Here is a 16,497-nt window from a genome sequence, read left to right as displayed (position 1 = left end):
TCTTCTAGTACTGTTGCAGGAAAGCAGTGTTCCCCAGTGTGATTTCCTGAACTTGCATAGGACGTCAGGTGACCAGAGTAAAGAAATTCTAGCGATTATTTGTTTTGTTCATATAGGCTTTATTCAGAGGCAAATGGAGCTCTCTTGAAACATGGCCTTTCTCAAGCCTAAGGCAATAAAGATAGATGCTTCTTGAACTTATGGATAAACACCTATGTAAGTAAGTAAAGTGCAAGTCCTAGCCAAGATAGACACACCAATTTGCTGTGATTAGCAGAGATTGGAGGGGTTGGGAGTGAGTACTTATGATGCGGGAAATAATTTAAACCAATACTGGGTTAAAAGGAAGGCAAAGAGTATCAGGTAGGGAAGGAAATACAAAGTCAGTGCCGAAGAAGAACACAAGCAGGGTCTGGAAGCCAGTATTACTGTTATAAAAAAAGCAAGATTTGGAGATAGGAAGTGAGGAAATCTCCTACTGCTACATTTCTTTCAAATGGAGAGCTTAAGATAATGTGATCAAAGTGATTCTGGTATGTTTCCCATAAACTAAGTTTAATGGCTGTGACCCATGGCTCACTCAAGCATTGAGTGAGAAAGCAAGCTCTGGACAACAGGACAGGCAATCAGGAATATCTTACAGTTCAGTTGCAGCTAAATCTTTGCAAGTAGAATCTTGAAAAATAAAATTCACATAGCTGTTATTGGAACTGAAAACTGGTAAGGCTGATGAAGATCCACACAAACAGAATAAATAGAGCAATATATTTCAATTCCCTTGGTTTGTCAGCGTTCAGTAGTGCTGACAAGAGCAACATTCCCCAGCTATATGGCCACTGTAGTTCTGCAAGTGATCCCCGGCAGTGTACCATGTGACGGCAGAGGGTATGTTTGCTTTCGGGTCATGCTGTGATGCAAAATGATGACAAACCCTGGCAAAATTTTTGCTACCAGCAGAGGTGATACAGTATTGTCTCAATGGAGGCAGAGGATGATGCAGTTTTACATGAGCTGCCTTTTCATTTTCCCTCCAGTTTTTAATTCATCATCAAACCAACAAAGTACATTCTGTTAAAAGTTAATGACTTTGTTCTGGTAGAGTTTTAAAACTGACCTACTTCAGAATATTATAAGTTCATCATGTGCAGCTTCATCATTTCTATATTCATGTTGTCTGGGAGTATTTTATCCTTGATGATTTTTTTTTTTCTAAACAGAAGGGACTTACTCCATAGAAGAATCTAAACCTTGAAAAGACCCCTGTCCTGTTTTGTACCTTCTTTTCAGCACTTAGAAAGTTATTTACTAGCACCTGGCACCCATAAAAGGACAATCCTCCTTTCTGCTATCACCTCTAACCTCTCCTCCCTTTCCTCACTATTACCTCTTCTCTGTCTCCTAACAAGGATACAAAGAAGAATATCAGTTTTCTCTTGTGATGTTCCCCTATCAGTAAGTAACAACAGAAGATCCTCACCTCCATACTTTTCACTGTGCAGAAGGGACAGGCTCATCACCATCTTTTCTCTCATCTCTAAATTTTGCCATTAGAAAAGATCTAGCCATATTGCTATTGATCTGTATATTCCTTAGCCTCCCTGTGGAATCCAAGCTTTACAAAGTTTGTACAACCACAGACTATTTGTGTGTCAAGGATGTGTCTGGGCTGTACCTGAGTGCTGTCACCAGCTCCTGTATTGTACGAGGCTAAGAAAGAAAATTGCAAAGGTCAATTCCTTGGTAACAATGTCAAACCTCTATCTTCCTTTAATGATGGGAGAAGGATAGAATAGGTGAACTCCTGGAATTTCATCAATTTCTTAGCAGTCTAGGATTTTTTACTCTCACTAATAAATGCATTTATCAACTGAGAAACATAACACTTTGGTCTTTGTTGTATTTGAATCTCAATGCAGGTTATTTTAACCATAGCTGTAGTCCTTTTACTTGCTACTTGGATACAGACATAGCAGCCACTACAAGATATATGACATAGAGAGATAGCTCAATACTTAAGAAAGCAAATTCTTTGCTCATTTGCAAAGATACAATTCCAATTACTTCAAGAGATATGCTCAGCGTACCCAGAGGGAGCATCTGTCCTAACAATGGGAGGGAACGCTAATGGTGTAGTCAGAGGATGGTGGTTCCCATACTTAAGAAGTACATTATATTTTTTTATTAATGAGCAAGAAAATAGCTAGTAGAAAGACAATGAGGTATATGGGAGGCAGGAGCCTTAGTGAGGGTTGAGGTTCTGATGGGAGCAGGGGAAATACTGAAAAAATACAATTTCTTGCTTTAAATATTTGTAAAGGCCAACACATCCCAAAACAGCCTTTCGGGACATGAGTGTTCTGGTTTCACTTGGGATAGAGTTAATTGTCTTCCTAGTAGCTGGTATAGTGCAATGTTTTTGAGCTAGGTATGAGAAGAATGTTGATAACACTGATGTTTTCAGTTGTTGCTAAGTCAACTTTAGTCTAAAGTCAAGGATTTTTCAGCTTCTGATGCCCAGCCAGCAAGAAGGCTGGAGGGGCACAAGAAGTTGGGAGGGGACACAGCCAGGACAGCTAACCCAAAGTGGCCAACAGGGTATTCCATACCATGTGATGTCACATCTAGTATATAAACTGGGGGGAGGGGGAGTGGGGGATCACTGCTCAGGACTAACTGGGTGTCGATTGGCGGGCGGTGAGCAATTGCACTGCACATCATTTGTACATTCCAATCTTTTTATTATTACTATTGTCATTTTATTAGTGTTATCATTATCATTATTAGTTTCTTCTTTTCTGTTCTATTAAACTGTTCTTATCTCAACCCACGAGTTTTACTTCTTTTCCTGATTTTCTCCCCCATTGTACTGGCTGGAGGGGGGGAAGTGAGTGAGCAGCTGCGAGGCACTTAGTTGCTGGCTGGGGTTAAACCACAGTGAGGAGGAAAAAAACCCAACAGAACAATTCCACCAACAGGTGTCCTAATTGTCCCAAGACTGTAAGGCATCCTCTTATCGCACACAACAAACTCGGAAATTAAAGATACTGAAACCAATGCAAATGAAATAGCTACTGCCAGGAAAGGATGAGAACTTTGAAAGAGCGCTGCTACTGCCTGGAAAGGCCTGCCATTTGCAATCATCAGACAATAAATGAGAGACAGAAAGCATCTCTGAAAGTAGTTCCTTCTGTTGAACTGGTGTTTGCAAGATCCTGTCTACATCCTTTCTCACCTGAGACCAGGTACCTCTCCAATGTCCAGGTCTCTTTCATCCTCATCTATGGCATTCTTTGGCCACTCTGAGCACAGGGAATTCCAGCTCCTAAAGACAAAAAGTGAAGAAGCAATTAGCCCAAATGCATCCATGGTATCAACTACAATTGCATGTGGGTTCTTTGTCTTTTAGACTAGGATTATTCAAAGTATTATACTCATTCCCTAGAAAAGCAGGCCTTTTTAAGGCCCTAGAGGCTGCCTGCCAAGCTCTCCAGAAATTTATACAGACCTTCCTTAAACATCCCAAGGGAGGAAGTTTTCTGTGGGGCTTACACTTATCTCTCAGGTTGTGTAGTTTCCCAGGTCATCCCAAGAAAAGCATGGTGCACAGAAGTGAACAGAGATAATCAGATGTTTTTCATAAGCAACATCCCCTTGCAAGAGACAAAAATTCATGCTAGTCAAGTTCCAAATTGGACACTGCACCTGAGAACTGACAAAGGAAATATTTTAACCGAAAACTTCAAGGAATAGGGGAAACAGTTCAAAAAAAGCCAAATCAACCCAAAGCAGATTCAGGTCAGAATAATGTAGGACTCATAGTTCAACTCTATTTTCTTTCCTGCATCCTTGCACCACCTTATTTTTTCTTCTTTCTGATCCACTGGATCTATCTCACTTTCCCTTCTGCCTATTCTACTGCATTAAGCAGAGATGTAGTGATTATGCAATGAGGTTTTTCTTAAATTGCCAAGTGGCATGATTAAATTGCGTGTATGAATAGAAGAAAAATTCTCCTGATGGAACTAAAAAGTCAAGCACGGGTAGTCAGCTGTTGATGCCCAATGGCACATCCAGTCACTTGGCTATGCCGTACAGGGAAAGCCATGGTTGAGGTGCACTGTTATCCTACCCAGCTACAAGCAGAATTTTAGATAATGACGGGGACACAAGTAGTCATATCTGCTGTCATTATTGCTTAGCAGGAAAAATTCATTCCTTTTAGGCTGTCCAGACACTTTAGTTTCTCTTAGGACCCAGTTTAAAAAAAAGGTGAAAGAAGTTATTATTCCACTGTGAAGAGGAATATGGAGGAGGTCACCATATGTGTCGGATAAATATCCTCCTGTTGCAGACTTATATCAGTCAGTCACCATCATCTGGTCTATGGGATAAAAATGTCCCAGATACTGTGCACTCAAACATCAGAATTGCCCATCTCATTTACTGTGTTTACTGCTGTTCAGCAGGATCAGCCATGAAGTATAAGGTGATTTCTTGTTCAGACAATTGCCCTTTCTTTTTTTGTTTTTTGGTATTGAACCTTCACCTCCTCCTTTTCCCCAATGTTAAAGGTAAAAAATCTGAGGAGACAATGATAGAGTCATGAGAATTGCAAAAGTACTGATTGTGCTCGTGTTAGGAAATTTGCTCTGCAGAACTTTCTGCAGATCTTCTCCAATACTGCTTTTATACTTGTCCTTCACTGATTTTGTTATACAGTATCACAAAGACACTGTAGACCCACATCTGAATCTAGTGCCAATGCACTGAACAAAAGTTGCTCTGTCCCAAGGGAGAGGAGAAGCAGTGGGTAAAGAAGAGCAATGAGAGAAAGGGAGAGGAACACAGGGAAGAAAAGAAAGGCCAAGCAATACCTGAAAAGAAAAAAAATCCTTTCTTTTTGCTCTGCGTACCTTCTCTTGTTTCTTTCTCACACTGAAGTTCCCCCTGTCCTCCCAGGTAGTGGGATAAAGTGGTCTGCAGTACTGTGTGTAGCTGTGGCTTTAAACTGAAACTGAGTCCAAACCTGACTTTTCCATTTCTAGAGCTCTGGAAGGGAATGGGCAGGAGGTAAGAGCATCCCTGAGGAAGCAAGGCTTCTCCGGCAGAGCTGCTGCAGCAGCAAAGCTATTAATAAATGTTTGCAATCTTTTAATCATTCTGCTAAATTGCTATCGTGTTCTTGCAAACCCCATAGTGTGTCAGTGCAGCTGCCTCCTCCTGCCTGCCTCCCCGTGTTTGTGCATGTGAGTGAGGGGGAACATCAGGAACATGCTCAGCTCTGAGGGCTGCTGCAGCGTTAGAGGGAAAATGATTTTGACAAGTGACTTTTTAAATCTTCCCTTTTCCAAAGAAAGCGGCCCTATTAGTTACATCTATAAACCATACTTTCACCTGGTTTTCCTTCTCCAACAAATCCTGCCTGCTCGATCCAGACACTAAACTTTTCTTCATGAAAATATCACATCTGATCTGTCAGGGCTTGGGACCCGCTACCTGAGAGGCCACATCTCTTGCGATGTGATAGTGCTGTAGTCGCAATCAGCTAGCAGTCACTCTGGCTTAAACAAAGATATTCTCAGCAACATAATATTTTTGTCCACTTTATCCGACCCACTATGGAGTGGATAGTCATCAGGTTAAAACACAAACATATATTGCTTTTCAGGCTTTTTCTACAGGGTCAGTTAGTCAGAATATAAGTGGACTGGAAAGCTGTGATCCTGTTTATGCCAAGAGATAACATTTCAGGATGAAAAGGATTAATACTTTTAAATTAATTGTCTATTTGCCTCTTCATGTGCCTAAAGTGTATCCATTATTGTCCAAACTAGGATATAACAGACAAAGCCACCTTCTAACGTCATGGTGGAGATCAGCTTAATCCTTTGTCTGTTCCCTCCCCCAGCTCAAACTCTCATCTTCGTCCTAATTATAATAGCATTTGAAATTATCATGGTTTAAAAAAAGATGCCAGCTTATATAATATTCTTATTGCTTATTAATGATTTCAGAAGGGAGAGCAAGTTGCCTTGCATTCTGGGAATTATGCAAACTAAAGCTGAGCCATACCTTGCTGGGCTCCACCAGTTTCTTATTTGGAAGCCTGATGCGTGAGGATTACCATGTAATAACAGATGTTAAGGCTTTTAGTGAATGACAGGCCTGCCGCACATACTTGAACAAGAAGACATGACAGGCATCACATTTCACAGTGATTAGCCTTGGGCACTTTTCAGACACAGAAGACTTGAGGCGAAGTGACTTCAACCGCCCTGCAAGTGTGATAATTCCCAAGATGGCACAGCCTGAAGAGTTTGATTGCTGTTCAGCATGGGAGCTTATGAATAATAATAAAGAAAACATCAGACTGGATATCGGTGGCATGCACAGCACTGACAGCCAGAAAGACAGTCTGCTTGGATATGAAGTCGTTACGTCCACTACTTAATCTAAAGTTACTTATACCCTGTCCTCTAGACGTCACCTTCCTCTATAAAGCTATAATGTGTGAAAGACACTGAAGAACTGAACTTGAGATTTAGTATGTGTCTTTCAATTTTCTGTGTTCGTCACTGTGGTATCCTTCTGTTACAGAATACGGGGTAGAGTAGGAGGGAATGTGAATGGGAGCAGGAGCTCTGTATCCATGTTATAAACTGCTTCATTTTTATTGAAAAATGAGCTTCAATATAAGATGACACCATCAGCCTCTGCTACTAAGAGACTATTAAAAGACTAATGAAGTTGCTTGCCCCCGTGCTTACAGAGAAACTCCTGCACCCTGCAAGTCTCCAAAATAAAAGAGCTCAGTATGTATAATTTAAGTAAATTAATAAAATTATTTTAAAATTATTTTTTAATGTCTGTGATCTGACTCACAGATGTTGTTCTTACTGCGTAACATAAATAATAGAGAGCTTGTATGCTTTTTCAAGCAATAGGTTTATCTATGCAGCAATAGACATAAAAATGTTGAGAGCTGAAGCTCAATGTATGTTTTAGGGGAATCTAATAAATCTACTCAAAATCATAATCTTATGCTGTTTTAAAATACTACACCTTACAAAAAAGAACTTCATAATTACTGCTTAAATAGCTGTCCCTCTATGTGTCACAAAGAAAGCTGAGGGAGTTTTGTTTTGGCCAAGTGGTTGGGGTGGGGACAGGGAAGGAGAAGAGATGGAATGAGTTAAAAGAATCAGTGCAATTCCTGGCGACAAACCATCACATGTAGAAAATCTCCCATGTCAGCATATTTAGAAATAAATGGGGATGTCATGCAGACAGTGCTGGACATTAAGTTATGATGCTGGGAGTACGGTGTCCTCTGCTAGCCCTGCTGTTCCATCAGCAGTGCCCCACTGCTATTTACCCTGAGAAGTCCCTTAGGCACCCATAATGGTATCAACAAAGAGGAGCCATGCTGTGCAAAAACACTGGCTCCTGTGACACTACAGGATGAAGATCTTGCTACCTCTACACATCCTACACAGTGGAAAAAGAACCACCACACTTAACTGGCTCCAGCTTAGTTTCTTGACCCATAAGCAGGTACTAGTTTTAAGCTACACACTGTCCACACCACCAATTATTGATGTGTCTCACGTTCTGTCTCTACACCATCTTCTCTACCTTTGCTGGCTGCAAGAGTGGTACTTGGCTTGGCACAGAGACACAGGCAGCCCGGGGTGCTGACATACAACAGGCATATGCTGAAATGTGGGGAAAAGTGAGCTCCCTTAGGAAAGATGGAAAATGAAACCAGATGCCACCAGTACTGACAGAGAGAAGAAACCAGATCTGATCCTTTAGATGACTTGATGGAAGCTGCTTGTGTTCAGAGGCAGTAGGACCAAATTCAGCTCTAATTAAGTCACTAATGTTACAGCAGGATAAACATGATCTTTTAAGCATCACAGGTATGAAACAGGGACAGAGAAGGTCACATAGTAACAACTGCTTGAGTTCCAGCAAGAGCACTACAGAATTTTACTGAGGTGGCCTGAGGGACATGCCCTGGGTCAACTGCCCCCAAATCATCTCACTGTGGCAGATGCCATCAAGCACTGCAAGAAGGTTGCCATGTGCATCACCAGGAGCTTTAGCTTGGGACCAACCAGCAGCAGGCAGAAGTCATCTCAAGTGCCAGCTCAAACCCCTATGCCCTCAGGGCAACTGGTGGAATCAGTCTAGCAAATGCAGCAAGATATTTTTTAGTTTGCTTCTGTCTTCATGGTGCACAGAGTTAGGAAAAGTGACAAATATTTACAATCTCTTTGACTCAGGTGACACGTTTAGGAAAAAAAAAAAAAAAGAAAAAAAATAAAAGCAAAAGGCCCCAGCAAGCTTCCCAAAATAGGTCAGATGCTTCCAGTGCTTTTTGTCTTCTTCAATTTATAACAACCACTGCCTCTGGAAATCTCTTTGCACTTACTAGTCTTTGCGAGCACCCCCAGTCAGCACAGTAGACATAAAAAGAGTCACTGTCGATTCTCCCCACCCAAATCTGCACTCATACACTGCACCCTGCTCTGCTTTTGAGGGGCTTTCACTTACTGTGCTGGGCAGTGGGATGCTGCAGCTAAAATTGGATCTAGGCAAGAACAGACAGGTGGGGAGGTCTCTGTCGGAGTGGGTCAGGCAAAGAGTTGAGACCTGTGTGCCCCAACTAGGCAGTGACTGACATACTTCTTGCACCAAGCTGACACCAGTACAAGCCAAGACCTTGCAGCTGCCAAGGGGAGCCCTGGCCGTACCCCCACAGAGCAGCTCCACCGCAGCCCCCTCACCTCGCCGGCATGGATTGCTGCTGCCCTGCCGGAGCCAGGCAGCAGGCACGGATTATATAAGGCTGCTCCAGGATGCCTGTCCTCTCGCCTCAGCACCGCAGCTGCTGAGTGATGGATGCACTGGAAAATGTTTTTCATTGTCTCCCTCATTAGGGAGATAAGTGCTCTGCGGAAGACATCTCTGATTCGGTGCTGCTCTAGGCTGCTGGAGTTAAACATAAAGCCACACAGAGAAAGGATTGTTCAGTATACGGCAACATAAGCAGATACACCTTACTGTAAAATAGGACCCTGGTTTAATCTGCACATGGCAATTCAATGGAAAGAAAAAGCAGAGAGCAAAGATCTGCAAGACAAGCAACACTAGACTCATCATTTTTGTTTCAGAGTAGCCACTACCCCAACTCATATGTGAAGAAGTTCGCTCAGGGTAGGCTATGTTTATGCCGTAAGAACTTCTATTATCTCAATTGTTATATTACTTAAGTGCATAATAACTCAATAATCTATTTGTAGCACCCCTTGAAGTAGAAAAATGTTATCCTCATTTTGCCTATGTGAAACTGAGGCCTAGAGAGCTTAAGGGCCAGACTTTTATGCATATGAAGGTGCCCAACTCCCACTGAAATCAAAGGAAGTTATGCACCTAAATATTTTGAGGAGTTTTAATTAACAACAGAAATCAGTGGGGCAGTTAGGAATTTCAGGTGTCAGGCTAACCAATCTACTAATCTTACATAACTGAACATGCTCTACCCTTGTAAAAATCATAACATTATTTTCTTTTTCACCTTAACATAAATATCTCCACATAGTCTCCACTCTTTGTCAGACACCTCTACTGTCTGTGCTTACCCACAGGTGAAGTACTGGTTACTAAAGAGTCATGGGTTGTTTTTTCTTTTTTTCAAAAGCTTCCTTCCCAGAGAGGCAAGCTCAAGGGTTTGTTTTGTTGTCATTATTGTTGTTTGTTTGTTTCTAATACTTTCCCTTTGGTTTCCCTTTGGTTGTTCCACAGGTTTCTGCAACTTTACTGAGGAAAAGTTTTGCAGCATCACCAATGACAACCAGCCTTACAAATTGCATCTTCTGTTTAAGTGCCATTCAGCACAGAACAAAACACTGAGTCCTGTCTCACTAGCATGCTCTGAGATGTTATCTTGAAAATACTGGTCTCAAGTGCGGGCTGGCAGGTGAGTAAGTCTCTCTGAGTAAGAGGCCATTCTTAAGTTTATGGCAGTCTTTGCCATAACATTATGGAATGTTGTACGCCTCCCTATAGGTGGCAAGAAGTTAAAATCCCACTAATGCTATTCGATTCTTTGTGAAAGCAATTTTTCAATTACACATAATTAATAGTCATTACCCTTTATCTTCAGAGACCAGAACAAAGAACAATTAATCCATCTTAACATCCCCATTAAGGAGGTATTAAATATGGGGTTTTTACACAGCAGATTACACAGTAACTCATGTGGCCTACTGTTCAGTCTGTGTTCCCTAATGCGGAATGGAAAGAGAAAGAGAATCCTTAACTATCTGAACTAACACTCTAGTTTTTGCCTTAATTTAATCAACTATTTTGGAAACAGCTGTTTTCTTTTGCAGCAGCTTGCTGCAAATTAAAAGTGTGCTGCCTACAAATCTCTCATATGTATTTGCTATATATTTGCAAACTATAAATTTTACCATATTTGCTAATTAAGAACATTCAAGTGGACATTTTACTAATTTTTAACACGTATCTATGAGTAAAGTGTTGGCAATTATTCCCACTGCAGAGCTGGAGAAAATGAGGCCTGGAAGTTTAGGGCCAGTTTCTCACTTGACACAAAGCCTTTTTGCACCGCTCTTCTCTCACACTGGTTTTTGCTGCGCAGGAGGACAAGACTTCTGATTCTGACAGCATGTACCAGACTCATAGATACTTATGCCCTTTATCAGATCTTAAACTTTGGCTTCAATCTTCCAAAGTGGCTTCCAATTTTTGATATCTTAAAGGAAGCTCATCTTACAGGACTTCGGATGTCTCTCAGAGCATGCAGTCATTATTAACCTGAACTGAAAGTTCCCATTCTTGACTATTAAAAAAAAAATAATCAAAGAAACATGAATTTATTATTTTGAGCTTAAGTGAGTAGTCCAAGATCACACTGCAAGCCACTGAAAGAGGCAGAAATAGAATTTGCTTCAAACACATGGTTTTGCAAGACAAATATTCCACGTGGCAGGATGACAGCAAAGATGAGGGCAGTGCTGCAGGCAGCATACGTGGCAGCTCTGGCAGACAGACCAGCAGTCTCTGGCCCCTGACAGCTTGGGTGCCCAGAAAGCTTATGATTAGTGATTACATGTTAAAGTGATAAAAAAGCATAGCTTTTATTCCTATGTGTATTGATCTGAGGGATCCTGAGCTCAAAAGGGGGGAGTAGAGAGATCTAGAAAATGGGGGAGTAAAAAGGAAGGGACCAAGGGAGAAGGAGAACATCCCAAATGTTAAATGAAAGCATCTGCATGAAAGGCTCCAGGCCAACATGCTCAGAGAATGCACTCTTCTGTCTCAGTGACCTTGTGAAGATAAACTGAACAAAAAGCTTCAGGCAACATCAGACAGAGGATTTAAGATGCAGTTTTAATTTTAGCCAGATTGTTTTGTATTTTTGACTGCAGGGTTATGTGGGGATGCAATGTGCAATGTGCATACAGTGGAACAAAATGTAGTTGGCACCCACAACTCTGATACCACACCTGATGGCAAATTCAGTTCTGTGCTTCCAGGGGAAAGCAAAAATCATGGTCTTGGCTACACAAGGAAGATCAAGTTGTGGTATCACAAGGATGGAGTACCAGTGCATCCTAATTTTACTCCAAAATGTAATTACTTGGCTACCTTATGCATGAGCAACAAACAAGACCTATACCCCAACACAATATGCACTAATGTGCTGGTTCCCTCTACTCACATTATGTCCTTGCTCTCTATCTCTGGACTGACAGCTATTTACTATGAACAAATTGTTTAATACCCCTGTACCTCAGTCTCCTCATCTGCACAATGAAAACAACCTACCTAAAAAGAGCGCAAGGATTCACTAACTGATATATGTTTTTTCAGTGAACACATTTGCTGGTAATTTTAATTAGAGCAAATAAATACAAACTCTAAGAGCTGGCTGCATACAATAAAACATATGCATTAATCACAATGTCTATTGCAGCTTATTAGAACAATTCATTCCATATAATACAAATGCAATCTAACCTGCAACCTGTAGATTACGAATGCCATAAAAATCCAAAATGAGGGTCTAGATCTTCAAGCCTGTAGTAAAATGTCAAATCACAAACTCAAATGGTAATAAAACCAACCCAGACTGATTGGGAATAACTCCTCCACATGCACACTACCACACATAACAAACATGAGCTGGGAAAATGAGACCTCAGTATTCCTCCTGCACCTCCCTAGCATCACCACTTTATTGGACAATCATAGATGAATACTTGTGCTGATAAAGAATCTTCTATCCAAAGTTCTCAAACTGCTTTACCAATTGTCTCTAATGTGTATAGGCAGTGCACGTTATTTCCCCCTGTCCTCGTATACTCTGTCCTCCATAATTTCTATTTGATAAGCTATCCCGAGGCCACATTGTCTCTCCAAGTCTGCAGGAGATATCCATCCTCTCTCTTGGCAGGTCTCTTGACCCACTCTTCAATTTAAATAGCATTTTCTGATTTCTGCTCTCTCAGATCATTTCTTAGGAGACAGTTCTTTTCCACCTTGACTGTATAACTCACCATCACTCGCGACAGTTTCTTGAATCACTGACTCTGGAATCAATACAGCAAAGCTGGCAGAGGATGGGACTGAAGAGGTGGGAAAACAAATGTGAAGATGTTGTAACCTTTTAGTCCTGTACTGTCAGCTCAGCACACCGTGACGCCTGACTGGACTCAGACGGCTTGTACTAACACAGGCAGTGACTGTACAGGGAGCTGTGGTGGCTCAGGGCTGCTCTGTGCATCCTCCAAACCAACAACAGGGAACTAAAGGCAGTATTCTACGTGAAATCAAGCAGGACAGGGCTCTCTCACAACACTGCTCTCTCTTTGCACCATGTCTCTCCTAATCAGCCTTCTGGACCGAAAACAGAGGCCTTTGCTATACATAGAGCCCAGCCTGTAACATGCACACTGCACATGTCCTATTGGATTACTGGGCAGAGTGCACTCACATGGTCTGCTTGTCAGAGACCCGGCCGTGCCCCTGCAAAAAGAAGAAAATGAGGGAGGGCGTGAATGAGAGCAACCTGAGCCGCCCAGAAGAACCCCAGCCCAGTCAGAAGGCAGGGTTGGGGGATGCCACCAGAAAGACAGGGGCAGCAGGCAAACGCACCTCTGCAAGCATGCTGGAAGGCTAAGCTGGGACCTTACTCCACAAAGAAAATACATAAGAATCTTCATGGACTTTGATATTGTTAAAAAATGTGAGAATAGCTTATCACCTAGGAGGATCGCTGTATTGACAAGTGGAATAGATGACAGCTAGATCCCAGTTCGGATACTAAAATGCAAAGCAATATGGCAAAGATCAATGCAATGCAGCCTCTCTCATCAAGAAAATGCTTCTATCTGCATCAGCTTCAGAAACTGACGAACTTCCCCCAGTGCCTTTGATCGTGGCCCAAAAGAAAAGGTCTCTTGGAAAGTCCATACTGGATTTTGTGCTTTTTTCTCCCCAGGCAATTCATATTCTGCAGTTCTCAAAAAAACATGACTCAAAAATGTGATTAGAGGTGAAGGAGAGAGGAGTTAATAGAGAAAGGGGGAGAGTAGCAGAACAGGCATCTATTTCAGAGGGCAGAAGTTTATCACCCAGGACAGGATTTCCACTGGGTTTATCATTGTTTTCTTTGTCTAGAATTAAGGTCATTAAAGAAGATGTTTCCACTCTGAATTAGCAATGAGTTCCCACTTAATTTATAGTGCCTCAGCGCTCCCATGTGATTTGGCTCCAGGGACCGTGGTGAAAGCATTTCTCCCGTGAATTATACGCCGCCCTAACTAGTTCTTTCTCCCACCTCACACTCACGTGCCCACCTCTCCTCTTTTCCCTTACTCCCCACATTCCCCTCTCTCCAGTTTCTTCTTGTACCAGATCTTTCCAAAGAGCGCTCCCCGCTTCCTCAGATCATCTGTCACCGATGACAGCTTTGAAAACCACTACAGAAATAATTATAAGTAGCTTTGTTCCACAATTTTCTCAGCTGTTTTCATTTGTTAGACAGTACACAGCCCAAAACGCCCCGTACCCAGAGCCTGAGGAGTTACAAATACCAGAGTTTTGTGGGGTAGCGAAGGCGGAGAGCCCTTCCAGGAGCACAGCGGTGGCCCTGGACACTCTGCTAAAGCCCTCAGCCCCGGAGGGCAGACGGTGGCCCCACCACTTGCCACAGACGGACTGCAGCACCGGGCCTGTCCTCTCCCTCCTCCCCAGGGCCTTCCCGCGGCTCCGGTCAGACGAACCAGGGGTGTGAGGGCGGGACGTCCCGTCTGCCTCATTCCGACTCGTTGGCACCGGACAAAGCCGGCTTAGCCGAGGTGGATCGAAGCGACGGAGCGAAAAGGGCCAAAAGCCAAACGAATCACCCCTCCGCAAACTGAAGGGAGCCGAGGGCTCGCCGCCCCCCACCTCAGCCCCTCACCTCACGCCGGCCCGCGCAGCCGCGAGCCGCGCGCGCCCCCGCGCGGAGGGTGCGCGCAGGCGGCGGGGTGGCCGCGCGAGCCGCCCCGACAGAGCAACCGACCGACCGCCCGCCCGGCCGGCCGGCGGGGGAAGCAGCGCGCATGCGCTCTCCGCAGCCGCCCGCTTAAGGCAGGCGGGACCACAGGGGCCGGGCTGGCTTTTTTCTGTCCCCGCCCCTGCCCGACGACGATTGGCTGCAGTGCGCGGAGACGCCTCGTCCATTGGCGAGCCGCAACGTCCGTCCGTCCGGCTCGGGCGCCGCCGCCGCCGCCATGGTTCGCTTCAAGAACAGGTGAGGCAGGAGGCGCCGCTGCCTGGCCGGCCCCGGCCCCGACTCGGTCCCGGCCCCGCTGACGCCGCGCTGTCCCGCAGGTACGTGCTGTGCGAGGTGGTTTCGGAGGACCCGCGGTGCCGGCAGTGCATCGAGGACCGCGCCGTGGGCCTCGCCGTCAGGGACGCCATCGGGCGGGTGCACGGGGACTACGGCCTGGCCTGCTGCTCCATCTCCTTCACAGGTGCCCCGGGCCCTCGGGGAGGGGATGAGGGGGGCTCTCCTCAGGGAAGGGCCGGGGCGCGGATCTCACCGGTGCGTTTGTGCCCGCCCCTCCGTCCCCACTCTTCCCCGCAGTGAAGTACCTGAACGCCTACACCGGGACCGTGCTCCTGCGGTGCCGCAAGGACTCCTACAGACTGCTCTGCTCCGCGCTCCCCTTCGTGAGGCAGCTGGAGAGCCGGAACCAGCGGTACCCCTGCTTCCTCAACACCCTGCACGTCGGAGGTCAGTCGCTGCCCGAGCTGCCCCGGTGCTGGGTGCGGAGTCTCTGGTGCCTGGGAGCGAGGGAGGGAGGCAGCAGAGCTTAATCGTACCTGGAAGGCCCGCTAAAATGGAAGAAGCCCCTCTTGCTGCCAGCGGGTGCGAGAGACACGTCCTCCGTGTCGCTAACTTAGCAGCTCCTAGCAGATCCAAACAAGAAACAGGCACCAGCGGTTCTTTGTTGAAACCCTCGTTAATTCTGCTTGAATCGTCATTACATTTAACACAGAAGCAGAGCAGCGAATACTATGTTACATTATTTTCTTTTCGAAAATATATTTTAAAGTATAGCATTGTCCACGTCCTGAAAATTAACCACTTGGGACAAATAATGGGCACTACATGTTAGAAATTATTATTCCACCACTTGACCCCAGCAGTGCAGAAAAGAAGTCTACAGCCACTTCTTAGCACTTGGGTTAATAAAGTTGTCTGGGGCATTTGTCACTTGATACAATGATCTTCAGAAAATAAACCAGCAGCTCTGAACCATGTGGTTCTGTAGATTGTTATGTATTGTTCTTGTGACTCCTACAGGTACTATAAGAACATGTCAGAAATTTCTAATTCAGTATAACAGAAGACAGCTGCTGATGTTGTTGCAAAACTGTACAAATGAAGGTGAGTTCCTCCAGTCGCTTTCCTAAAATGCAGCCTCACTTCCTGGGGGTTTTGTAGGATATGCTGGGCTACTTCTGAATTCTTGAACTGAGTATCATCCTTTCCTTAGAAGTTGAGGATATTTCCATGTATGTGAAGAGATCAAATAATGACCCTCTGTTGCTCTCTTTATTGCAGAGGAAAGACGGTGTATACAGAAGTCCTTGTCGAGCTGTTCCCTTACAGAAGAGCAGTCTCAAAGTGGAGATGAGGAAGATGATGATGGCACAGAGACAGACTGAATGTTGTTACTGTTCACCTCTGTCTTGTACTTGTGTAATCAAGGTGTTACCAGTTATCTTCAGTGTTAAGCAAAGCAGGGGGGACAGAAAAAGCATCTGTTCGTATTTAGACTTCATTACCCCATTCCACATGTTCTTAAATAAATAAAACAGTTTTACTTAAGTAGGTTACTTTCCTGTTTCAACTCCAGGAGTCAAAACCGCCTGCACTCCTAAGGAGTGTAACAGCTTGATGTGATG

At 44.1% G+C, this 16,497-nt stretch overlaps 2 protein-coding genes across 2 annotated transcripts in view; one reads left to right on the top strand and one right to left on the bottom strand.

Moving 5' to 3' along the window:
* Positions 1-12,724, bottom strand: part of CABP1 (calcium binding protein 1) — a 54,861-nt gene extending 42,137 nt beyond the window's left edge. Inside the window, exons 1-2 of the mRNA XM_049806182.1 lie at positions 12,594-12,724; positions 3,233-3,322 (exon numbers count right to left, since the gene is read on the bottom strand). The gene's annotated coding sequence lies outside the window, so the exon portion shown is untranslated. The remainder of the gene's footprint in view (positions 1-3,232; positions 3,323-12,593) is intronic.
* A 2,069-nt stretch (positions 12,725-14,793) lies between these two features.
* On the top strand, positions 14,794-16,423 carry POP5 (POP5 homolog, ribonuclease P/MRP subunit). Its single transcript, XM_049805027.1, has 5 exons — positions 14,794-14,833; positions 14,914-15,056; positions 15,170-15,319; positions 15,893-15,976; positions 16,154-16,423. Exons 1-5 carry the CDS (start codon positions 14,814-14,816, stop codon positions 16,255-16,257), a joined length of 501 nt encoding a protein of 166 aa, XP_049660984.1. The 5' UTR covers positions 14,794-14,813; the 3' UTR covers positions 16,258-16,423.
* Positions 16,424-16,497: the final 74 nt, after the last annotated feature.

Source organism: Accipiter gentilis, chromosome 7 (genome assembly GCF_929443795.1).
Source record: "Accipiter gentilis chromosome 7, bAccGen1.1, whole genome shotgun sequence".
NCBI lineage: Eukaryota > Metazoa > Chordata > Aves > Accipitriformes > Accipitridae > Astur > Astur gentilis.
This window is presented reverse-complemented; position numbering and strand designations above follow the sequence as displayed.